This window comes from Copidosoma floridanum, unplaced genomic scaffold, assembly GCF_036245765.1.
Source record: "Copidosoma floridanum isolate Cflo_tuat_1 unplaced genomic scaffold, Cflo_Japanese_pri ptg000025l, whole genome shotgun sequence".
Classification (NCBI taxonomy): domain Eukaryota; kingdom Metazoa; phylum Arthropoda; class Insecta; order Hymenoptera; family Encyrtidae; genus Copidosoma; species Copidosoma floridanum.
In genome coordinates this window covers 8,233,546-8,259,331 of record NW_028321902.1, presented here as the reverse complement: position 1 = coordinate 8,259,331, position 25,786 = coordinate 8,233,546, and the positions used below count along the sequence as shown (strand labels likewise).

The following is a 25,786-nucleotide window of genomic DNA, read 5'->3' as shown; positions in this document are numbered from 1 at the left end:
AAAATAAAAAAAATAAATTAAAGGTAGCTTATTACCCACGTAGAGGATGAATAATAATTTACAGAAAAAGGCTCGATTTTTTACGACAAAGTTTTAGCGCTAATTCACTTGAATAACTAAAATAGGAAAAAAAAAAAAAAAAAAGTAAAAAAAAAAAAAGCAAACTACGTATGGTTGGACAAGTGGGTACGGGTGGACTGGAGGAGTGCGAGAAAGACCACAGTTTAAACAACAAAAGTTTGGATATTGCAGGCTCAACGGAGCATGGTAGTCTTTAAACTCCAAATGAATATAAATAAGTATGCATACATGGAGCGCATAAAGCGCCAAGGTATTATAAATATTTCAAGTAATGTGCGACGCTTAACAGTATATGCTTGTACGAAGTGTATACATGTATATTTGATGAACATGTAGTGTGTATACACGCAAGTGTTGGAAGCGAGAAAAAGATATACGCGAAAGTACGTAGTGTATAAGCAAAGAAGTAAAAAGTAATTGAGCCACTCACACATAAACGAGCGGAAGCGTTTTAACGGCATCGCGGAGGACTGTTCATTTTAGTTTTCATCAACGTGCACTCGATGCGTTTTTCTATGCGACCCATTCGTAGAAAAGGAGTAAGTGTTAAGGGAAACGAAGAGAAACTTCTACAGACAGCACAACGAATCGATTCGTTAGCTTCGAGAAATAAACGTTAATGTGTTCGTTCGTGTAGGGCGAGAGATGAAGGTTCTTTTAACCACTGAGCGAGGGCTCGAGTCAAAGTAAACATTAATGTGAAAAACGCCTTTGTACATATGTCTAAGATTGTGTGATGCACGATGGTTTCGTGTAGTTATTCTCTGTTGCGAATCTGCATCGCCATCGGATGGGACTGTGGTCTGTTGTTTCTTTATTAATATCAATATAATTGGGATCCCAAGGTTGCACAGACAAGTTTAGTAGTACTGTTGAACGTAAGTACATGCGACTATTCTTTTTTTTTTTTTTTTTTTTTTTTTTTCAGAAGGATACTCGAGTTAAGTTTCAGTACTCGCAAGGAGGATAAATTATGAAGATTAAGATTATTTATACTGTATATAAATATATATGAATCGTATAATATATGTTTGTTTCGAAATTGTTTATGAATAAAATCTATTATACATCTCGATGTACGTATTTGAATGAAATACTGGTTTATGAGCTTCTGCGCGAGCAAAAGTATTTATGGATTCATAAGCTAAAAAAATGTTGCTTGGCTTCAATACCTCGTGAAAAATTTTGTAACATTTTTCGATGCGTTACAAAAAAATTACGATTGCTGTTAACAAAATTTAAGAGAAAATAAACATCATGAAAAACGCGTGAATATTTTATATGCTGGAGACCTTGAAATTTATATAATTAAATCAAGTCGCTCTATTTACATTCATTTTAATTTTACCGGCGGTATTCAATTTTGGCTTGAAAAATTAATTCAATAACTACTAAAAATGTTTAATAAGCAATCTATTAACGTGCAATTGTAATAATGTAGTAAAGGCCATACGGTGACTACTGTGGTCGAGTTTCTATCGACTTTGACAAACTGTCATACCATAAGCGACGCATCAAGACCAATGAAACGTCACTCATTTGAATAATTTTTTTTGCAAAACCCCATGCTTACTTTGTACTTACACCATTTACAGTGAAAATGGGGAGCGCAAGAGAGAGGAAGGCAAAAACTAAGTACGAGCGTGAAAATTTATTTAGAGAAAATTGAAAAAAAAAAATATATATATACCGGTTGAGTTTATGTGTAAAAACAGGGTACTGCATCGACGCCTTGGAAAACAAAAAACAAGTATACTTAATAATGTAGTAATACAACCTTGCATTCCAATTTTTCTAGATAACTTAGATAATGTCGTTAAATGTATGTGTGCGTATTTTTTGTAAAAATGATGAGAAGAAAAAATAAACGTGAACGAAAATAATAATACAATACAAATCGTACGTCGAAACAGGACGTTGCGGAGAAGCAGAAAGGGAGTCATTGTGATAACGCGGCCTTTGCGGCGTTCGTACTTCTGTAGCTACACTTTTGCGTGATACTAATTACGATGATATTGTATTAAAACGCTTCCGCCTCCTCTCACTCGTCACCTTAAATCATGCATTAATGGATGAAAAAACATAATGATGAATTAGTGGAAAAATGCGGGAGCACCGAAAAAAAAAAAAAAAAAAAAAAAAATCAGTCGATGATTCTCGAAATAATTATAATAAATTGAAACCATTAATGAAGTATTTTAAAAGAATTATGTTGTTACAGATAATTACAGTCGAAAATCGGTTAAAACAAAATAGCGAGCTCCGTTGGGCCAGCTACAAAAGTATTTCACACACTCACAAGCAGCTACGGCAGAGAAGCCGGAAAAGGAGATTGTATGCGTCTTAAAAGATTATATTTGTTGCCGTGTTTTTAATAAAGTCAATCTTACCAGTAAAAAAAAAGGATTTCGATAAATTCAAGATTGCGTATGGCCAAGCCATTAATTTCGCTTGTGTCGCTACTCACAGTTTATAGAGGCTTTTGGTGATCAATTTTTGAGTTAACAAGATCAATGAACTATGTCGTAAATAAGCTAGGCGATGGGAATTTATTTAATGCTATTGTATTGTATGATGTGTGAAAAAAATCTTCTGCGACGACACCACCTTGACTTATTTGCTGGATCCATGTTTCCATGCATCATGATAGACGATCATTTATTACACTTATTGAAAATTATTATGACTAAATATATTATATAAATATATATATTATATATTGATAGAAACTGAAATACTCGTAATAAAGAAATGCCGATGCTTTCTGTGAATCGGCTTTGCGATCAAAACTCAACTCCACATTTTTTCTTTCGTTATTATTATTTTTTTTTTTTAATCAACCAACGAAATTTTTTCAATCATCACTCAATGCTTTGATATTTTCTAAAAACATATTTATTTAAATATCTCACAAAAAACGTACCTTATTCAAAATTTACATTAAAATACCGGCCCGTCGTCGACATTCTCATCATCATCTTCATAATTCTCGCCATTATCAAAATAATTATTAACGTAATCTGTACCCTCATCCATATACTCATCACTATCTTCTTCAGCCTCATCTATTTTTTCATCGTCATCCTTATCTTCTTCATTTTCATTTGCTTTTTCATTATCCTCGCTATCACTAGGAACTTCAGATTCTTTATCCTCCAACTCTTTAAGTTTGGCATTGACATCTACCTCTTTACGTTTTTTATTACTTCCACCAGACTTATTACCTTTTCTTTTGATCACTGGCTTTAACTCAGCTGGCATACGGGTCCAATCGTATCTAATATCATACCTTTGTTTGATAGATTCTTTGTATCGGTCAGAATACCTTTCTATGTCTTTTTTTACAACTTTGGGCACAACATTGTTTGGAGACTCATGCATATGATCTACAAAGCCTTTTCTCAACTGCAGCAAGTATCTGAGCTCTGTGGTCATTGTCATTGGAAGAGGTCTGTATTCAAGCATTGGATAATTTGGAGGAGGAACCAAAATAGGCAACGATGGCTCTATCTTCATTCCTGGTTCATTGCTCATAGGAAGTATTCCTCTGCCCCTTCCTCTGCCACGGCCAGCCATGGTAATTTCAACTATTCTGTAAAATTGGAAAATCAAACTACTTAATATTGTATTTTTAAAATTTATTAAAACACTTAACCAACGAGTGAAGAGAGACTGTATACAATTGTAAAAGCGAACATCATTTCCATGAAATGTACTTTCATGTTCATCTGATACTAAAATCGACATTAACTTGATCATTTAATCGACGTTATTTATCGTTTGAAAAAAAGTAAAACAAAAAAAATAACGAAACAAACCAAAGCTTAAGGAAAACTATCAATAAAGAGGTTAGAACTGCAACTCACTTTACAAGTGCTGTTTGATGGTCTTCTTTTCGCTGATTTTGACTACCTCTTCGAATTTGGTGCACAAGCTATCCTTGTCGTAGGTGAGCTTGACACTAAGGTCACAAGATGAGCACTTGGCCTCGTTTTTTCCAACTAAAATATCCGACTTTTTAGCCAGATACCTGTCACTGCACGAACAAGGATAAGAGTAAACCTCAGCGTCCTCGTCGTACTCGAAGTCGTCCAAATCTTTTTCCTCTATCACCTCGCCATATTTCTCCTTAAACTTGTCGACGTCGTAAATAACCTTAACTACAAGCGAACACGAGGGACATGTTGCTTCATCTTCACCGGCTACAAGTTCTTCTCTCGATATCTGAAACTGATCGCCGCAAGGGCACGGATAGTAGTACAGGCCGTCGTCCTCGTCGTACTCGAAATCCTCGAGCTCCACTTCGTCGTGATACGTCGTCATCACTTTTGTTTATAACTCAAGATACTTGCGATTTTCGATCACATAAGCAACATTTAGGTTTGCAACAAAAATAGAGGGAATTGAAGGATTGCGTAAAGTATCGCAGACACGCGTCATATTACTTTTAACAGTTTTAACTACATAGCAGACTAGCATCAGAGTAAGCAGAGTGCGAGCACGTGGTGCACGCTTTATTGAGAGTGATTTCAGCGCCAATAGGTGGTCGAATACGGTATAACGGTACTGATGGGGAGGGAAATACGATCCATTTGAAAATCATAGAGAGAGAAGATCTTGCAGACTTTTGCAGGGGTAAAAAACGTGTTTTCAAGTGTTTACATCTAAAATATCAATGAAGAGCTTTGCATCGCTGCACGTATTCAGCTGCAAACGGATCCAAGATTGAGTTTTTTTTTAGTCTTTGTTTTGGTTGCGTGTTCGCGACGGGCGCCGTCAGGCTGCGTATACACGGAGTCTTGAACTTCCATAGGACCAGCCATAAGCCCGTGTGAGTGCGAGTGAGAAGCAAGAACATATTACTCTCTTTATCGCATTTACACGGGCAAAAATTACGTGTGGTATATCACACTGACCCCCCCCCCCACTCGCAGAAATAGATTACTTGATCTCAAGATCTTCAGCTCGCAATATTATAAGATGATATACGTTGTAATTATTTTAAGCAAACACCCACGGCTACGTTTGCACATCATCATGTATCAGCTGGGCCTCAATCGCGTTGTAAAAATGGCGCCCTCCAACGAGAAATTTGATAACTATGTGGGCCTAGCATGATATCAGTATATCTGTATAACCGATTACAGTCAAGTTGGTCGGGCATATAGATATACTTACCGATACGCCAAGCAATTAACACATACACAAGTATCTCACTTACAGGCATTTTTTTATCTATACCAAACTAATGATTGAAATTTACTATTAAACAAGCCGAGCAGCAAGAGCTCAGTGGCTGCGTGGTTAAGTGCGTATGAAAGCCTTAGCTATCGGATATTGAGTTGCCAGGAGGTCCGGGTTCGAGACCCAACCTTCGACGTAGTTTTTAAGCGGTGTTGGGTAGAAATTAATTAATCTATAAGCCTTAGTCAGTAAGCAAATAGATTTTAATGTAGAATTAAAAATCATAGATTTAAGATAGAGTAGTAAGACTAGATGTAAGGTAGAACAATAAGAGTAGATCTTAAGGTAGAATAATTAGAATAATAATTAGAAATAACGTAGAATAAAAAAATAGGTGTAAGATAGAATAAGAAAAATAGAAATAAGGTAGAGTTAATCCTAGATCTAAGGTAGAATCATAAGTAGCACATTGAGGGGTTGTAGGGTCAGATAGAAAGTAGGATAGGGAAACTGAGCCAGGAGCCTCACTTAGGGTGTTAGAAGATTGTAATAACAACTACTAGGGATGACAGGTCAGCTAATACCTGGCTCAAGCGCGGTTGTGCGCACCCAAATTTTTGCAATTTTTTTTTTTTCAATCCATACCACGTGCTTAATAAACTTATTGATACCATGAAAATCTATTTGGCGACGGTAAAAATATGTTTTAATCAGATAGAAGTCTTTAAATCAAGGGTAATGAAACAAAACTTTTAGTTAGCAACTGCATACATTTTTTTGACTTTAAAAAAATCTCTGAACAAAACATTTAATATTATTTAATTGTACATTTTAAAAAGGATCACCGAGATCGTTTTCAGGCATTATCAGTACACAGTGGCTTTTATTTAAAAATAAAAGTAGTTAGACGCATTACATTACTATTTGACGGGGTAAAAATAATTATTAACATAAAAAGTCAAGTTTGTCTTGTGCTGCGTATGAAAGTGATTATATACTTGATCATTTGGTCCATAAGAAGAAAAACAGCTTTATTTGTATATTTGTACACAAGATAGTCCTTGAATTGAAATCTTTGGGCTCTGCAAGCATAAAAATATTTTATACATTGCGCTGTTACGTGTGATGATGGCCTTATAATTTATTATATATGACTTTAACATTTCGGTAAAACATAAAAATTTATACTCGAGGAAAAACCATCATTTTTATGCATTCAGTTCATCTAATACATGCATGATTTGACAGACAATCATACTAGAATTATTTAATTATTTTCGTAATAATCACTGATCATTAATTAAAATATTTATATGCCACTAACGTTCTCTGATACTTCTTTTTCTAGATGAAAATTGATACTCCTGAATTGCAGAATACCTTGATCGTGCTGATGAATGACTCCGAAGAGATGAAACAATTTCTTAAAGTTAGCATTATGTTAATTTTGGTTGTTTTGTTTTGATAAAAAATGTTTGTAGTCGTGAACTTGATTAAAGAAACAAGAAGCATTTTTCAGATTTCACGATCGGAAGATAGTTTTTGCTAAGCAGTTGTTATTTATTTGAATACGTTTTTATACTACTTTTGTAATCACAGTAATTGAGTGTGCGATACGCTTTTAGGAAATATCCTTGTGGTTTGTAACGGACAACATTCAATGGATGATTTTTTTGAGTGAAAAAACAAAAGCTGATGAATTTTTCTCCAACAACTACATTCCTTTCAACTGCCTATTTCTCGTAATGCAGAAAATTACGGGTATAAATGCTCGAGAGCTTAGCGAAGTTTACCAAATTGCAAGGGATCGAGAATTGATTAAAAGTCATTTTGGAACTTGGGATGAAAAGAAAGGATTAAGGGCAACTAATCTGGCTTTTGATCAGCGCAGAAATGATCTTCAAGGACAAATAATCCGAGTTGGTTGCTTCAAGGTATTTTACCATCATAAAGAGGTAGAAAATAATGAAATGTATTGTTTGACGAGAAATTCTTTAGTATACAAGTTATTGTCGATATCAATAAATGTGTGTTTGACCTTGTTGTGGAATTATGCATTTTATTTTTTACACCTTTAAATATGATTAAATGTAACAGCGAGTAGTTGAAATATTAGAATAATTTAATTTGGACAATTTTTAACAGAATAGGAGTTATATTTTATACGCAAGGTTGATTAAATTGGTATAATTTATACAATTAATACTGTACTTCAACGCAAATAAATAATTAAAATATGAAAGAGTTATACAACAGTAATATAGAGATCTAGACATGCTGTTTATCTTGTTCTCCCATTTATGCGTGTTATTAGTGAATACCTGGAGATAAGCTTGTCATGAAAGAATCCTAATTGTTTTTTCTTGTCACGGATAAATTTTTCGTTGTCCGAGCGATAGAGTCCTGAGCGAGTATACAAACTATCTGTTTGACTTTGTTGTAGATTCCACACATTCTTGAAATAGATACCGATTCCACTGTCAGGATAACCATACGGAATATCTTTTTACGAGCAGTACTGGACAATTTTCAGAAAAACACGAATTGCTCGTCAGTATATATTTGTCAATTGAAACTGCAGTTTTAATTTATTATACAAAATATCTGATTATTTGTTGGAAAAATAATTTTAGTTTAACGTTCATCAAAAGAAATACCCTATCAGAGTGCACGAATAATTAAATCAATAAAATAATTAAATCAATAAAATTAAATTAAATAATTAAATCAATAAAAGATTATTTTATTAATTAATCCAGTGAAAAACAGTTGGGTTTCTTATCGCCGATTCTCACTCGCCTCAAAAATTAATTTTTTAATTAATTGTCAAATAATTAGTTGGGTTTCTAATCGCCGATGCTTACTCGTTTAAAAGATTATTTTATTAATTAATCCAGTGAAAAACAGTTGGGTTTCTTATCGCCGATGCTTACTCTTTTAAAAGATTATTTTATAAATAAATCCAGTGAAAAACAGTTGGGTTTCTTATCGCCGATGCTTACTCTTTTAAAAGATTATTTTATAAATAAATCCAGTGAAAAACAATTGGGTTTCTAATCGCCGATGCTTACTCGTTTAAAAGATTATTTTATTAATAAATCTAGCGAAAAACAGTTGGGTTTCTTATCGCCGATGCTTACTCTTTTAAAAGATTATTTTATAAATAAATCCAGTGAAAAACAATTGGGTTTCTAATCGCTGATGCTTACGTGCCTCAAAGATTTTTTTTTCAATTAATTGTCAAATAAATAGTTGGGCTTGTAATCGACGATGCTTACTCGTTTAAAAGATTATTTTATTAATAAATCTAGTGAAAAATAGTTGGGTTTTTAATCGCCGATGCTTACGCGCCTCAAAGATTATTTTTTTAATTAATTGTCAAATAAATAGTTGGGTTTCTAATCGCCGATGCTTACTCGTTTAAAAGATTATTTTATTAATAAATCTAGTGAAAAACAGTTGGGTTTCTAATCGCTGATGCTTACTCGCCTCAAAGATTAGTTTAATATTTAATTTAAAAAAAACAGTTGGGTTTTTAATTACCGCTGCTTACTCTCCAAGGCAGATATTGTTAATAAATATACTGATAAACTATTGGGTTTCTTATCGCCGATGCTTGATTGCTTAAAAGGTTATTTAATTAAATTAAATTTTTTTTTTGTGATTCAAGATTCAAATCCTAATTGAATCGTTATTATTTCTTGAATCTTTGAATCCCGTGGACAGCCCCTCGATCTTCAGTGCTTGACTTACTGGCACCAGAGTTTTTTCCGCACACGCAGCCTTACTCCATCGGTACATGTACTATCACAATTAAAGAATTGAAGGCAAGTAATGAATAATTGTTGATGTTATTTTTATTCAATTTTATTAATATTTTTTTCATGGATCAGAAAAAATAGCCAAACTTTGATTTTTCGATACATGTATCAAGTACCAATACAATTTTCACGATACAAACATTAAAACTAATTTATCGACAAAGGCTGAGTGTTGATAAATAACAAAAAGTTAATTTCGACTTATCACAAACGTTGTAAAACCTTACACGATACGTTTCCAAAATTTCTCGTGACTTACAATTAATTTTCCTCGCATCCTCAATTTCAATGGCAACGCAATTATTTTTCATGCAGGTGTACACATTTTTGAATCATCTACGAATGTATGTGTATAAAAACCATTTCAATATTGTGGCAGTCAAAGTACTTTTATAGGCCCATGTAGAAGTATGTATATTATAAAGTTCTTATGAAAGGGTGAATATTATTAGTGGTCCTGTGGCAAAACTTGTAAAATTTAAATAAAAACTCAAAAATTAATGTTACCAAACTATTTTGAAAAGATTTATTTTCAATAAAACTATACAAATATTTTACATGTGCATTACGCCATGAGGGAAAAAAATATCAAGCAGATTTTTTTCATGAACTTTTTCTTATATTTCATACATTTTCAACTTAAAATAAACTTTTTTCTTAAAAAATGTATGAATTAAATATATACTTTTAATCGAGCAAACATTACAAATAATTAACTTACTCTCTATTTACAGTTTTTAAAAATTTTCGGTGACTTCATAACCAATAGTTTTATGTAAAATTATATTACATGGGATCTTTTATAAAAACTTTATAATATATTTCCCCAATGGAGAAACACAATAGATTACTTTTTATAAAATATGAACATTTAAAATTATTATTTTGAGTATTATAAGAGCCATAAATATGTTTTTATACGACAAAATTAATGTTCATAATATTTGTCTATTTGTTTGATTTTTTTTTGCAAATTAACTCTAAACGACGTGGAACACCGAGTAAATTTATTACTCGCTTATGAGTAATAATTTTTTTAAACTTTAGTCTAGAATTCCACTTTTGGATTCAGTTATGATTTTGCTGGTTCTTCATCCGAAAATATTTATTGGACCTAGCAAAATACTCAACACAATTATTCTAAATGAAAGTATTGCTGTCATACTAGATTCAATATTCGTTATTTGGTTTGTGCTAAATTTTATTATTGCTTCGTTTCGAATAATACGTACTTAATACCTCGTTTTGTATCCTTAAAAATCAGTAAAGCTACTACGTGCGAGTTGGTGAAATATAATAAATAATAAAACAAATTAAAGCAACGCAAGTGTTCCATCCATACATATGTACAAACGAAATCCTTTACCGGTAACTTCTTCGCATGAATTTATGATACTTGATATCTTAAACATTTTTCGTAAAGAAGACTTATTTTTACACATTAGGATTTTTTGCTGTTCATGTGCGAGATAACATTTGTTTGTTCAATTATTTGAATCTGACTAGCTATTGAGATCGAAATTACGAAACAAATATATTCATCTCGTATACACTACATATTTCAACGGTATCTTCCAACGTAGTATATTCATGTAATGTATACGCTGTTATATGCATATGATTTTTTAAATTTTCTATTCAAAAAAATTTTTAAATGAATTGTCGCACGATAGTTACGAGACACTTAGTTAGTTAATTGATGTATAAATTGTTTTCTTTAATATTACACTTATATATTCATTAGACAAATAGATTGGTCGAATCTTATTTATATTACACAACATTTAACAAATTTTTTTCTATATGATCAAAGTTTTTTCTTAAGCTCTGCATTTTTTTGTATTTTTTTTTTTTTATTATTATTTGTTGAAAATTTTTGCTTTGGCGCTTTAACATTTTTCATCACGTGATAAAAAATTTGCAACGGAAAAATTATTTTAGTATACTCGTATGTAAACTTAAATATTAATTTTGGAAAAAGTGCTCGAGTCGCAAGAGGTGACATAAGTGTTTTTAAGCTTTTGATTTGGTCTTTTGAAAAGGTTAAGTTAGACAGTATAAGAACTGCGCATTGTCTCCGTATTGACTCCATTTTAAAAACGTTCCCAATGTTCAATAATTCGCGAAAAAATTTCCAAAACCCTTAAAAAAACAATTTAATCAACATACCGTCTTCTAAATTACGTGAAATTCTTAAAGTCTTTACTACTTTAATTCATTTTTTATATAATTTCATAATTTTTAATAATAGTACAAGCGCTTTTGTCACATACGACAAAGTAAAAGACGCAAGTAATTGTCAATACTTTTTTCTTTGCACTGTAATTTATCTTTTATTATTCTTTTGTTTTTCTGTTCAACAATAATTTCTTATACCACGCATATAAACTTTGAAAATAAGTACACATATCTTAATCTTATTATTTATGTAAGATCTGTAAGGATAAATCTATGCAAGTATTTTACTGCATGTATAATTTAATGTGAAAATATCCCCTTTATCACACAACTTCTTACGATTATTACCGTAACTTCATTAAATTGTTTCAAATGTGAACAATAATAGAAATCGGAAATTCAAAGAATTAAAGCGTACATAGTGTGTATTTGTATTCGATAACCAGGATATTTCGAATATCTTTTTCTTTCAAAACACTATTTATTTTTTTCATATACCGATGGCTCAGAAAATTACCAGACAAGGAGTCAACTCAAATTTGGGTTGAAAAAGCAGTCAACTAAGGAGTATTTTTTTTTTTTTAATCAAGTTTTGTCGTGGCCTCACTGACATTTATAACAAAGTTACCTATACGTATCGAAGGAACATGTATATTTTAATCATCCAATGTTTCAGAAAAATAATGTCTTCTGCGATCATAGAAGGGAGAGACAATTATAAATGTACTTGTAAAAATATGGAATTTTTCTGTACTTTAAAGTAAATATGATAAATACAATCGTTATTCAAAAAATGTGAATTAAATTTTTTTTTTTTTTAATGTCTTGATAAATAAATACATACTACATTGTCTACTTGAACATCCTTAATAACATTAATCGTAAAATATTTGTTTCAAGCTTATCTTGAACATTGGCCGTAACACATTATTTTTCTAAATTAAGATTTTCTTGCGAGATTACTGTTGGTGAATTTAATGACAAACTCTCTTAACATCAAAAATAAATTATATGAATTTTTGAAATTTGGTAGGTATAGCAATATACACCTATATTGTAAATATACGACAGAACTTGGTGAAAAAAAATCACTCCCGAGTTGATGGCTTATTCACTTATTTTTAAAGTTGGCTCTGCCTTTTACCGAGCCGTCCATATTCCGATTGCAATGACAAGCCATAAACTTTAAATTCTATTTGGTACTATCCCTGGTCATCAGTTGTGGAAGGCGAGCACACCTGCCACTTTGTTTTCCATTCGAGTCTTTATTTTGTTATTTTCACCTTTGATATCGTAAGGTATCCTTATATGCATATGCTCGCTTCGTCGCTATACTTCGCGATTCTTTTTTAGTCATATAAATACTTTTATGTTTGGATGTTACATCCTAATATTATTAATAATCATTGTAATGTTAATTTAAAACATTTACTTTACTTTACTATCTTTGTCTTATGTGACGAGGAACCGGGTTGGACAGTGTGTAATTAATTTATATGAGCAGAAATTATACGTGTATAAAAGTACAGTGTTTATAGTATAGAGCCACGTTAGAGAAAATAAGGGATCCATACGGGGATGATCACCTATTCCGTCCCGGTCTCTCTCGCAAAAATTGGTCACGTTTCAAGTAATGCGATGTTGTTTACTGCGTTTTCACTTTTTTTTATTCCTTATATCCCATGTCTCATCGTGTCGTGCAGTAATTTTATTTTGATACGTAAGCTTAATTGTTATACTTTTTTTATTGGATTTTGAAGCTATTTATTTCATTTTTTCTCTCAACTTTACGAAATCGCTGAAAGTCTTAATCTTTCTCTTTATCAAACATTTCATAAAAATAAATATCATAAAATAATCCGTTTATATAATTATTTCTCATTCATAAAATTATGGCACTCTTACAGTTCAATTTAAAATACGATATATAATTTTTTTACATGGATTTTTATAATTTTTCGATTAACTTAATAATGCAAACATATTAACACACTTGTTTATTTATTTAATTTTTTTTTTGCAAATACTATGCCTAACAATCAGAGGCTTGGCAATCGAATGCCTGATGAAAAAAATTAAATAAATTCAAATTATATTTACTAAAACATTGTGTTTAAGTTAAGCAATTATTTTTGTTTTCCAAATGGTTAAGTATTTATAACAAAAAAATTAAATTTGCTTTCTTGTTCATTATTGCTTTTTTGGTTTTAAAAAAATTAATAAGGTACATTTGGCTTAAACATTTTTTAAATGTCCTTATAAATTGCAGTGCAACAGGACTCGTATAGCATCACACAGCTGTAAAAAAAGGAACGTTGTTTGCCTATTTTTTTTTATGTGTAATACATAAGTTTTTTGTTCGTAATTTTTATGCAAGTTTATATGTATAAAATCTGCGATATGCATTTTGTTTAGGTATGTGTATATGAAAAGTATTATTAAACGACGCTCAACATCGATGTAATCATGTCTATAAATAAATGGCACATGTTTTTTTTTCTCATAACATAATCATCACGTAAAAAATAAATATTTATTCTTTCAATGGCATTGATCACGCTAATGGTGTCGAACAATAATATACGTTTGAACGAATTCTTTTTAAAATGCTAAAATCTGCTATAAACGCTTCATAAGTCAATATTTAACAATAATATTAAACTCAACAGCAATAAATCAATTCACTAATAAGATAACAATATAATAATTATTCGTACACATGTCTTTGGTATTTATAAGTATATGTAAAACTCATCAGAACATTTTAACAATTTGTATGCATGAGAAATAGGAACTGTCATAGACATTACACTTTCAGAAAAATTGAAAATACTTTTAAATCTTCACAAACAAAATATATAATTTGCAATCTTAAGCGCAATCTTACGCAAAAAAAGCATCGTCGCACGATTTTGTTTGGCTGACAGCGCATTTCTGAAAATCGTTCGAGCGCACAAAATATCTTCACTACATTTTTTTCTTAATTTTTTCCAAATATCGAACAGCAATCTGACATTGTGGTTTTCTTGTAACACCAAAAAATTTTTTTATACTTAAAATGTCGACCTGATTAAAGACTTTATATAAGATTTTTCCGACTTTCCGTTAGTTTTGTTTTTAACAGGTAGACACGTTGGAAGCTTAAAAAATTTAGATAAAATCAAACATGGCCATACGTGGACACGTACGTATTTTATATGCAACATGTGGTATACATAGAATCTTTAGACTACATAGAATATCTTTGAAAATACGAAACATACATACTCAACTATCGGTTGTTTTTTATCTGCCCAAAATACGGGATGTAGCTACTTATGTTTGTCTAACATAAGAACCATTGATGTAGTTAGCGGATGTCTTCAAACGCACAACTAATGTTATAGTGATCAATAGACACCCGTACGTCAACTATCGAGCTACACACTACACGCGTTAGTACAATTCAATTTTATCTACTAAGTATGTATACACACGTAAGTATTTTTTTTAAATTTTTTTATTTTTTTATTACAATGTTTTGTGTCTCGACGTGAAAGCGGCTATTCTGATCGAAATCAGAAGTCTTCTTAATGGACAATTCAATAAAAAATAAAATACTTACGACAAAAACCTGGTCGTGCACATTCAAGATTAATCAATTCTTAAAACTTTTTGGTTATTTGTTTATTGCATGGATCACGCTTATGGTTTATTTATTAGTTAATTTAGTTGTTTTTTGTTAATATCTAATATTACATTTTTTTCTCCTTTTCTACGCTTTTATTATTCCTCCTCGTAGGCACGACTGCTGCACAGAAGTGCTTTACGTTTTCACTAGAGAAAAAAGGTGACTTTTCACTTTAAACGACAAAAATCTTTTAAAATTTACTGAAACGTTGTTTTGCAACATTTAACTTTTTATACCTGTTGGAACTAAACTTTTTTCTCTAGTGACAAATACATCAGTAGTGTAGTACTAAATATGCAAAAGCATTGTCTTTTTCATAAATTTAGTTATTCGTTTACTAGTATAATTAGACAACCAGAGACTGAAAATTCTACAATCTACGACTGTTGGAGGATTATTATTATGATATAAACATTTATAGACTGTGAAATGGGCTATAGAATTTTTAGAATTTCAAGTGCGCAAGTCTTTTTGATTTTGATATATTTTTTTTTCTTTTTTTTTTTCAATTATTTACGTAAAGTACCAAGACGCATTACAAAAGGACAAAATGTCAATAAAATAGTTTTAAAAAGCTGAAGACATTTACTGTTTCGAAAATTTATGCCAAGTCGACCATGTAGACGGCAGTTAAATATAAAAAAATTTTTTTTATTTGGGTCGTTTTATTTTTTTACGCATTTTATAAAAAATTTCGGTAATTTGATTGAAAAACTGTAATATTCATCGATTATGTGTATAGTCGTGCGAAATTCTTTTTGATACTTTGACATAATAATTGAAATAATTTATAAAAGTTAAATAGAAAAAAAAAGGACAAAACTTAACACATATGCGTCACATAACTGTCCAACGCAACGACTTTCCTAACTTGAGTACGATGAAACAAATTAAACAAATAGTGCGGATCTGGTTGTTGTTGGTGGAAAAACAAAAAAACGAATAAACAAATGAAAATGCATTGGTTGTACAATAGGCTGGATAGTATTTTTGTATCAACTGATACGTATATTGTGCGGAATCCCTGCATCGTCGTCGTCGCTATACCCGCATGGTTGTTGCTGTGAACCAATGGTGATGTATTGTTTTTTTTTGTTCCTCTTGTTCACTTGGGTGGTGTTTACAGTACAACCTACGGTAACTTAAAAAGCGCGGGGTGGACGATGAAGGGGTTCGATTGGCTATGCGTCGACCTCGTGGCACACCTCCATGTAATCCGGATTGTGCATTATGTCCTTTATCATGTCCTTCAGCATTGTGTAACGTGGCACTATAGGGTACACCTTCGAGCTGTTGTATTCTTCCTGCACGTACCCGCACACATACACATGTATCATATATATGTTTTATAGCTTAAAAATTTATCTCGTGTATTGTCAACGTATGGATTGTTCTTGTTATGGTTGTTTTTGTTGTTAAAAGTACCTACACGGTGGTACATGTACTACTCGTTTGGACCGCATGTATTTTCTTGCTGCTTGGAAGTTCGACGTGGTTATTGTTGGTATATATTTTGTGTTAGGCTTGAAGTGTCGTGAAGAGAGTGGGCGAATTCATTTGAAGTGAGGCGTTTCGGAGAAATGATTTAAATTTACCTTGAGGTCCCGGATGAGGTTCCTCAGGCCGGTGTACTTTTTGAGCAGTCGGTACAGGTCGTTGGTCATCTGCGTGTTCTCTGCCTCGATTTGAGCCGTCGTCATATCTAAAATACACACGAGCAAAAATCCGTGTACTGTGAATCATATTGTTACGAAGATTGCCGCAAACAATAAGCGTTATCATGTTAACTTTATACCACGATGGGCAAAAATCTCTAAAAAAAAACATTAAAAGATTTGGCAAAAGAGCTGATTTTTTCCATTTTGCCCAATGTTATGAATTTTTTTATTCACGAAGATGATCGGATGCAAAGTTTTGATAATAGTCGATTAATACGCGTCATCATACATGGCGGCTACACACTTTTTTTTCTCTGGGCAAAAATACATAAGGCACTATTGTGAAGTAGTTGAGAACGGCTAGTGAGCGCCGGTTAAAAAATACACAACTATATAGCTATGTGGTAAAGGAGAAAATATCTACATTTTTACGTTTCATTGCGCTCAGCCGAAAGCATTGAGCATGCACGAGAAAATCAATAACGTTGCGTACGATATACATTCAAGCATTGGGGAAATCGTTCGTATTTTGCACCCTCTTTTGCCCTCTCCAAAAAAAAAAAAAAAAAAAAAAAAAAATCAGATTTCATTATCGCATCGGTGAGAAGGGGGAATATATAACTTCTCGCTGTCAAACACGTATGAAAAATGTAGTCTCGTGCTGTAGGCGAATCTCCTTTCGTCGAGTTGGAGGATGACAGGAAAAAGAAGAGGGTGGGAGAGTAATCGAAAACTCGTGGGTGGATAGGTGGAGCGAAAAATGTTGTACATACATGTGTATATGTGCTTTTTTTCCTCACTATTGTTGCAGACATGTAAAGTTCTGGTTTCTCGCATCACGTACCTATACTTGCACTAGTTTTCACGCTTACGTTACACTTTGTATATGTCTATGTACATCTACACATGGAGCTTCTCCTGCATTTTCCGAGGCCCTAAAATTTTTCCTCTCAACCATTACCTGATATCACATTGTCGCAGAGTAAGCGCAACGGACGGTGGGAAGGAAATTTTCCGGAGGAACATAAGAAACAAGTGGGGCTTTTCCAAGGGCTCTTTTTCTCCCTCCGTACACATAATATATGTATACACGTACATGCATAGCTGAAAACTTTGCAAAAGTTCCAAAGTCAAGTGAGCGAGTTGGTCTCTTCTTTTCGTTTCGGCGGACCCGGCGATCAAAGCGAAAAAATGAACAAAAAAAATAAAAGAGGGAGGAAAAGTAAAGATAACTGAGAAGTACGCAACCCCTGCAGCTACCTTCGCTTTTTGTTCTCTCTTTCTCTATCTCTCGACTTGTTTTACGTTTTTTGTATATAATTACATTTTTTTTTTTTTTTATATTATAGTGCTTTACGTTCGGCTCCTATAAAGGGCACTACACAGGGCACTTAGCACTTGGGAGAAGGAAGGGAAAGAGGGATGGGAGGCCTCCCATTACTGGGAGGGGGGGTAGGGGGACATTAGGCAATTATGCTGCGAGAAGGTCGCCTGAGTCCTCCTCGAGGAGCATTGCGTGGTGAAAAAGCACATGTGAAAGACACAGACGTACTTGCCCGAAAAAGTCACACTGGCCGGGAATCGATCTACGGTCTCCCGCGTGTCAATCCACGATCTAGTCGACCGAGCCACCGCACGCTCTATATAAATACATATACAGGTACATAAGTAGAGCGTATCTATATTGGCGCGCGGGTATATTCCTTTTTATACATACGTACTGCATCCTAATTCCTCCCCTACGGTCTTTGTGGGCTGAATGTTAAGAATATATGTACCTCAAAACACCCGTGCACCGTGTGTGCACCTACCCTCGTGACTTGACGATATTATGTTTATGCTTGAGGGGGCCGAATTTCACTACTTTCATCGAGTACACCCATGTGGGGGGAGGTGGTAATTGGCCCAAATTATTTTACACAAATACAGTATGGTATACGTACTTTCGAGCCGCTCGATGCGCTCGCGCTTGGTATCGGCCTCCTCGGCCAGTTTGGCCGATGTCTTGACGCCCTCGCCGCTCTTGTGGCTCTTTTCCATGATCGTGCAGGCCCGCAGCACGAAGGCCGGTACTGTCTCTTGCTTCTCTTGCCGCGGTATGTCCACCAGTGTCCAGTACTGCGTCTCCAGCTTTATCACGTCCTGAAGGTTTTAATGGATCGGTACAATGCTTTTTCGCTCCACATCTTACTTTTTCACGGGTTTCTCGTAAATGTACAAATATTGACTACATAGGCATTATTTCTTTAAGATTCCCGACGTACCTAGGATGGAATAATGAGTTTTTAAACCGGCGTGAGAAAAACAATTTTTTTTTTTTTTTACTTTTCGTAAAACCAGGCATTTGAAATAAAGAAAGCTTATTTCCCTTCTGAAGGTGTAGTGAGAAATCTGATGAATGGTGAATTATTTTCTACGAAAAACCACCCCCGTCCGAACGACCAACAAAAACCAGAAAGCGGAAATGAGATGAGTTATTTTTTTTATTTGCCGATCGCAAGACAAGCTCGAAATGAATGAAAAAAAAAAAAAAAGGAAAGAGAAAAATCACCTTTATCATAACTTTGAGGAGGTTGTATCTCTCGAAGACGTTGCGCACCTGCTTGCTGTTGGTGTACTTGGCCATGAGCTCGACGAGGGCGCGTTTGGCTGTCTCGTAGCTACCGTCGAGCCGTATTCTCACGGCCCGCAGCCTCTCGTTCGTTTCGATCACCTCCTCCTTCGTCTGTCCACCTGCACGGCACGTGTACATGGAAATTCAGCGAAGTGCAATCTTTCCCTCCCCCCCCCCCCTCTTTTGAAAATACGTGTCTTCGCGTGCCGAGGATCGTATATTCATGAGGAAGACGAGCTTTCCTCGGAGCAGATTTCGCACGGGCAACTTTGTAAAAAAAAACTCTATAATTTTATATGTCGGTCCCCCGAAATAAAAAAAAAAATATTTTTATACATTTTGGGAGAGAGAGCATAAAAAATACTGTTAATGTTTCAGACCACGTATTCGTGCACTTTGGGACATTTTTCATTCAAAGGTTGTGAACGAAACTTTCGCGAAGACGCTATTTTTCGAAATGTATTTTCGAATTTCCATCACGATAAGCCGTATGCAATTAGGCACTGGGACAAAAAAAAAAAAAAAAAAAAAAAAAATGTTACCTGCCCGTAAAATTCAAAATAGCTTGGTATATATAGATAGTATTACAAGACGATTAATCATCGACCGCAATATGGTGTATAAAATAATGTACGCACGCGTGGAAGTGCTATATGGTACGAGTAGTATTTGAGTATATCTTGGAACAAAAAACACAAAGAGTACGCGTGACTTACTGGCAGTCCCCTCATCCTTGACGTCCTGGACGATTCTCCGTACGCTCTGGGTGAATTTACCGACGAGGTTCGTACTCGCTGGAACACACATACGGAAACAATTACTTATGTGGGTAGGTATATGTTAATTTGCAGGTATGGTTCAATGATTCAATGTAAATGTATATATGATCGAGTGGTGAACGGGCACAAGAGCGCACTGAATGCGACAAGGTCCCTCGGAAGAGAACCTGCCGCTTGGCGTGCTGGTTAATTGTTTACTGTTCAGGACACTCCCAAGCGCGCCTATACGATCATTTGTGGAAGCCGGATGAGTAGCTCGGAGCACGAGATCCGCAGATTATACGGAGGGACAATCGCAAGAACAGTTGGCCTCGCGCGCGAATATTAGTCCATCACGGCACCACAAAAGGTTATTTGGATGGATTTTTTTTTTTTTTTTTTTTTTTTTTCATGCCATCTCTCTCGAAATGTCCTACAATATGTATTAAAGTCCATGTTGGTAGTCAAAAATGTGGTCAGGTATTGTTTAAACAGATATTTTTTTTTTTTTTTTAGACAAATTAGTGAAATTAAATTTTTTGACAACTATTTTTCTTTTACTCGCTCAAAACAAACAAGAAATTTTCCTGCACATTTTTCTGGAAAAATTCATAAAACGGGCGGTATAAAAATGTGAATTTATTTGTTCAAAAAACATATTTCAATCCACGTACATGGCAATGTCCCGTGAAAATATCCCTTGATCATTTAAAACGAAAGTCCTCTTTTTCCTTGAATGTTAAAATGATGTTGTTGGCGCGCTCTAGAGTGCCCATCACATAGGTAATAATAATTGCACGTAGACTACGAATGAGTCGCGACGACATTGATGTCTCGTAAGGACGCGTGCGCGGGTGTAATGTAAGGCACGTATCCGCGGTACCCCCATAGATGGTACAGCCAACAATGGGCAATTAAACATGAAACATCGTGCAACAGGAAGAAGAGAATGTGCTAAAAGTATACAAGCGTCTCTGCAACCGAGAAGACAAAAGGAACAATGCTAACTTATTGATACGCGATGAGAAGGACGCGCGCACATATTTACATCTTACACTCAGAGATAGGAAGGAGTGCTAGGTAAGCGCGAAACAGAGAGCCATAAATGCACTTTACTTACTTAGCAGCAGGTGCGCATAATGCCCTTATTTTACTGTGTGCGCGCGCGGTGCAGAGGCGGAAGAAAGGAAAAGAAAAAAAAAAAGTGCGGGGGGAGTAGAGAAAAAGCTTTCCAAGTGCTTTTGCGCCCCTCCAAAAAAAAAAGGTATAGGCACACGTAATATGTACACTTCCTTTCTCGGTTGCCGCTACTTGGCTCGGGGGGGCGTAAGCAAGCTTTTTCGGCTTTCTATACAAGTGTGACTCAGAGAGGATTGGCGAGCGGCCAAATCCATCTCTTACGCTCGGCGAGTGCAAGCTGATGTAAGGCCGATGTTCCGTAAGTACATATTTATACATCATAGGCTCGTGTAGGTACGTGTTGCTCCTCTCTCGCGCTGGTGCAGGAGAGAAGGAGATGACCAGACGCTGCGCTTGGAAGTGCCTGCAGCGCTTGCCTCTTCTTATAATTCAAGTGTTTACGGCCTATATACTGCTATGTTGCTACGTTTCTCCCCCGTAATCTGTTTGCATGGAGCTTTGCGTGTTTGGGATTAGCGGGGGAGAGGCTGAGCTTTGAATTTGCGGTTATACAAGGGCCAGCTGTTTCCGGATTTCCATCGATTATCGGGAAAGCCACGTGCACGCGTTTATCGTTAACGTATCATTTTCAAGACTTGGACATGCGGGGAGCCTCTCTCTCCTCCTTTTGCTCCACTACTTAAATTGCAGGAAAAAAAATGTAGGTTTTGAGCGTGCTTTTTTTTTTCGTTCTTCTACTGGATTACGAATAATTACTTCCAAGAAGAAATAAGTGTGCAGCGAGCGTTTTAAAACTGGTGTTTTTATTACAACTTGAAAATTTATCATCTTGCACGTTTTTTAACCGTTTGAAACAAGAAATTTGTTTTTTAAGTATTTTCATTGCGTCCAAGTAAGAGAAAACATTAAAAAGTAGAGAAAAATAAAATCAACGATTTGTTTCGTTGAAAAAAGTTATACATGACTTAACACCGTCACCCAATGAACATTCTTCATTGTTCAAACAGCAATAATAAACATTAAAAATATAGTAAGAAGTTGTTGTATCATTCCAGGTATACAAAATGACATTGCAGAGAAAACTCGTCAATACCTAAGCTTTAGGTTACAAAGTAATAAATCTTTCATAATAATGAATGAGGATTAAAAACTTGGTATAATCAATCTTTCGATGTCTTTTCCTTAGGAAGTGAAATAATGACACGTTTGCCCCAAGACTAGAAAAAGGCTAAAAATAGTCGCTCATTTGGATTTTACCGCACATTTTACGTTTAAGATGCACAGAGATACAAAAGGAAAATACGATTTTTTCTCGCATTTGTTTTGGAAAAATAATGAAGTACTTTCATACCGTGAGAGTCCAAAGAAAAAGAACTAACTCATTAAAGCAATCTCGCGGAAAATGTAAAAAACTACATGTACTTATAAGTAGGGTATTTTTATTGTTTTCTCTGTTGCCTCTAGTTGTATAAATCGATGTGATTGATAGAAAAAAAAAAAAAAAAATTTTTCTCAAATCAAAAAATAAGTACAGAATAAATAACACAACGCAAAGCCAAAGAGAAAAGTGGGGGGAGGGGAGTCAACATGCGACTAAAAGTGTCGAATTCGTCCCTCCTAACTTCATTCAAGTAAATATCAAGTAAATATAACTACAGATCTTGATGACCGGAGTTCAAATCCCACTCTGGACAAAAATTTTCATTAATTAATGAGGTTTTTTTCTGGAGGGAATTTCAGCTTCATTAAAAACCTACCGTTTCACACTTACTGTTAATTAACCAACGTATGGCTAAATACACTTTGTAGTGTCAAAATAGCCATGTCTGAGCCCCTTAGGGGGCGATGATGAATATAAAAAAAAGAAAAAAGTATAAATAACGTCACATGGCCACTATAACACTAACTTCTTACGATGACCGAATTCCTCATCTGACGCTTCACTGGCCCTCGGATTATCCGTGGCTGTAGTGGCGCCGATCATCTGACTATAGTTACAATTCACACCATCAACTTTTGTCGATGTTTTTTATTTTTTACGCAGCAACCCCAATGTAATCGAACCCTAAAAGACCGAGTGGAAAAAAAAGGTAAGAATAAACAGTACCGATGAATGAAAAAGAACGTGTTCATAACGGCCAACCGATAGGTGTACCTATCCCACGTTGTACTGCAGCGTATAAGTCATATAGGCGAGTTGGTAGATACCACCCATATACTCCTCTGTCGTTGTCCAGTTGACTTTTTGCCGAGTTGCGCGCGCCTTTTCACGAGCAGGTGTATATAAATACCCCACGTATGGGGCACCAAAGATACGGAGGACAAAAGGGGCCCAGAGGGGGAGTCGAAAAGCTCGTTCACTTGCGCGTGGATCACAAAACGGATGACACGGCTCACCACCCCGCAGGGGCTCTACCGGTGTTATAATAGTGCGCGGGTGTGGGTATCAAGCGCGTGCAACAGAGCCTCCACCCAAGTAAGGGATGTATATATTTATTATGTACATTGGAAAATGTAAATTTTTCCTTTGATAACTTTTAGGAGCTATCATTTTCTATTGAGGAAAAATTTCTATTTTTCGGTGTATCGCTTACTTGGGTGGAGGCCCTGTTTTGCGGCCGAGCCAAAGCTTGTGTTCGCTTTTGACCGACTGCAAGCCTACACTCAACGCGGCTATTGTCACCTTATCCACACGTACAGCCAGTCAGCCAATATTCCCTTTCAGTGAGAGAATGTACGTGTTTCCCCGACCCTCGACTCCTATATAGAACCATGGCTTTCGTGGTTATACTATCTTTTGTACTAATTACGTTTTTTCGGCTTGCAAGCTCTAGTTAAGCTTTTACGATAACATAAAGGTAACATGTACTTATGTGAGGTACTTTACAAACATTTGTCTAACATTATTTTTTTCACTGTTTATGACTAAAACAAGGTATAATTTTTATGGTCCAGCCAGAGCTGCTCTAACTGGAATTTTCGCAATCAATTGCGTGCCTTTGCAAAAATATTCTTCTGGAATTTCTTGGTTTGATCAGATTTTCGGGCCACGACTTAAACAGCACAAGGCTTGTGAAAATTTGTTTTGTTTATTTAAAACGTAAAAAAGTGACGCTAATGTTATATACATTATACGCATATTTGGCATCACCGTTTTTCGGTGTAGGCTGTTATTGTACATGGTAACAATTATGCGTGGGCGTCTTGTGTGAAACAATATAGTATAAATTACTCCTATGAAACGATACCAATAGTACGGCTAATCTTTACTTGTACGTAACAATATATATTTGTAAGTGGTGACGGTAATAGTACAGTGGCTAGCTCATGTGGATCATCTCTATTAATATACATAGCCTGCGTTGCGTTGTACGCACATGTCCTAAGGGATTTCCCCCCCCCCCGTTATGGTGTTTTATTTTTAACTTTTTTTTCCTCCGAGAAAAGGAGAGTGCACGTAGCTACAGCCATACAGCACGTAATTGCACCAGCATCCGCAGAAACGAGTTTATCGGTGAGATTAGATGGTGGCGCAAAGTAACGTTTTTTCGCGGACAAAGATAAAAAACAAAAGGAAAAAAAAAGATACATTACACCCGGGAGGACACAGAACTGTATCCATTTTTTTTTCCCTTTTCCATTTCATTGCATTATTGCAATGCACGTATAGGTAACCAGAATGCACGTGGCTAATTGCAGAAAAATGTTGAGCCTTCTTTTAAAAACAAAAATTGCCAGGTTCCTATTAGACTTTCTTACCTTTTAGGAATTTATGCTTTATTTCAGCTGAGAGTAAAATCATTTGATAAAATGTCCCGTGACTACGCAAAACCGGGTTACAAGTAAATAAAGTTTAAAAAAAAAAAATTAATTAATTTCACCTATTTTCGAGCAAAAAGTATGTATACCTATGTGTTACAAGTATACAATATAATATGCAAGCATTATTCCGCGAAAAAGATCAATCTTAACTCACAAAAAAATCAATGCCACAGCAATGAAAAATTCATCTATCTCCCCTTGAGTCGTAAGCTCTGCTCTGATATGCCGAGCAGCAATTGTTTCTGAACGAAAGGAAAAAAAGAGGCTGCCATCACGAGATCCGATCGGTATCTGTACCGGTATCAGTCACATGTACGTGTGTAAGGGTCGAGAGGTATAGTTTATTTCAATTGGGCGAAAGAGTGAGAGAAAATTCACCTTCTGCCAGGATGTACATCAAAACTTTTTATCGTCACTGCGATCGATCAAAGCTCGTGTCCATACAGAATGGCCACGATTTTTAAATAATAATAACAATAATTTATTCGTGAAAATAAGGATTGCAAAAATCATTGAAATCGATGTCAGATATATTTCTCTGAAATGTTTTACAGCTGTTGTGCATAACGAAGTGTTATTTATAACATTCAAAAAATAACCAATAAAGTAGTTTTCGTATCACGTACGGGCGCAGTTGGTATACGTTTGTGCCCGAGTCGTGAATGAGGTTTTTTTTGCTCTCACGTTAAAAAAATATTAGTTTTTGTCACAGAACCGAGCGTGAGTTGAAAAAATTCTCGGAAGTAGTGATCACTGCAATTGTTTTCTACTGATGGTATGGTAACAAGATGTAAGAAAAAAAAACAAAAAAAAAAAAAAAAAAACCAAAGTGTTTTGACAAGCTGCACGCAAGCATATAA

General features: G+C 34.7%; 3 protein-coding genes across 3 annotated transcripts in view; all 3 read right to left on the bottom strand.

The window, feature by feature from the left end:
• Positions 1-2,933: 2,933 nt before the first annotated feature.
• Polr3G (RNA polymerase III subunit G) lies at positions 2,934-3,657 on the bottom strand. Its single transcript, XM_014362545.2, has one exon. The coding sequence runs from the start codon at positions 3,655-3,657 to the stop codon at positions 3,022-3,024; it is 636 nt and encodes a 211-aa protein (XP_014218031.2). The 3' UTR covers positions 2,934-3,021.
• A 291-nt stretch (positions 3,658-3,948) lies between these two features.
• Positions 3,949-4,581, bottom strand: Dph3 (Diphthamide biosynthesis 3). The gene has a single exon (XM_014362546.2). It carries the CDS (start codon positions 4,402-4,404, stop codon positions 3,949-3,951), a length of 456 nt encoding a protein of 151 aa, XP_014218032.2. The 5' UTR covers positions 4,405-4,581.
• A 9,577-nt stretch (positions 4,582-14,158) lies between these two features.
• LOC106643130 (uncharacterized) overlaps positions 14,159-25,786 on the bottom strand; it is a 35,492-nt gene continuing 23,864 nt past the window's right edge. Inside the window, exons 3-7 of the mRNA XM_089595189.1 lie at positions 19,923-20,000; positions 19,144-19,325; positions 18,536-18,734; positions 16,530-16,636; positions 14,159-16,238 (exon numbers count right to left, since the gene is read on the bottom strand). Of these exons, the coding sequence (XP_089451315.1) occupies positions 16,116-16,238; positions 16,530-16,636; positions 18,536-18,734; positions 19,144-19,325; positions 19,923-20,000 (689 nt within the window). The 3' untranslated portion in view covers positions 14,159-16,115. The remainder of the gene's footprint in view (positions 16,239-16,529; positions 16,637-18,535; positions 18,735-19,143; positions 19,326-19,922; positions 20,001-25,786) is intronic.

Coding starts and splice junctions, on each gene's coding strand:
- Polr3G (XM_014362545.2), bottom strand. CDS start 3,657: ATGGCTGGCCGTGGCAGAGGAAGGGGCAGAGGAATACTTCCTATGAGC.
- Dph3 (XM_014362546.2), bottom strand. CDS start 4,404: ATGACGACGTATCACGACGAAGTGGAGCTCGAGGATTTCGAGTACGAC.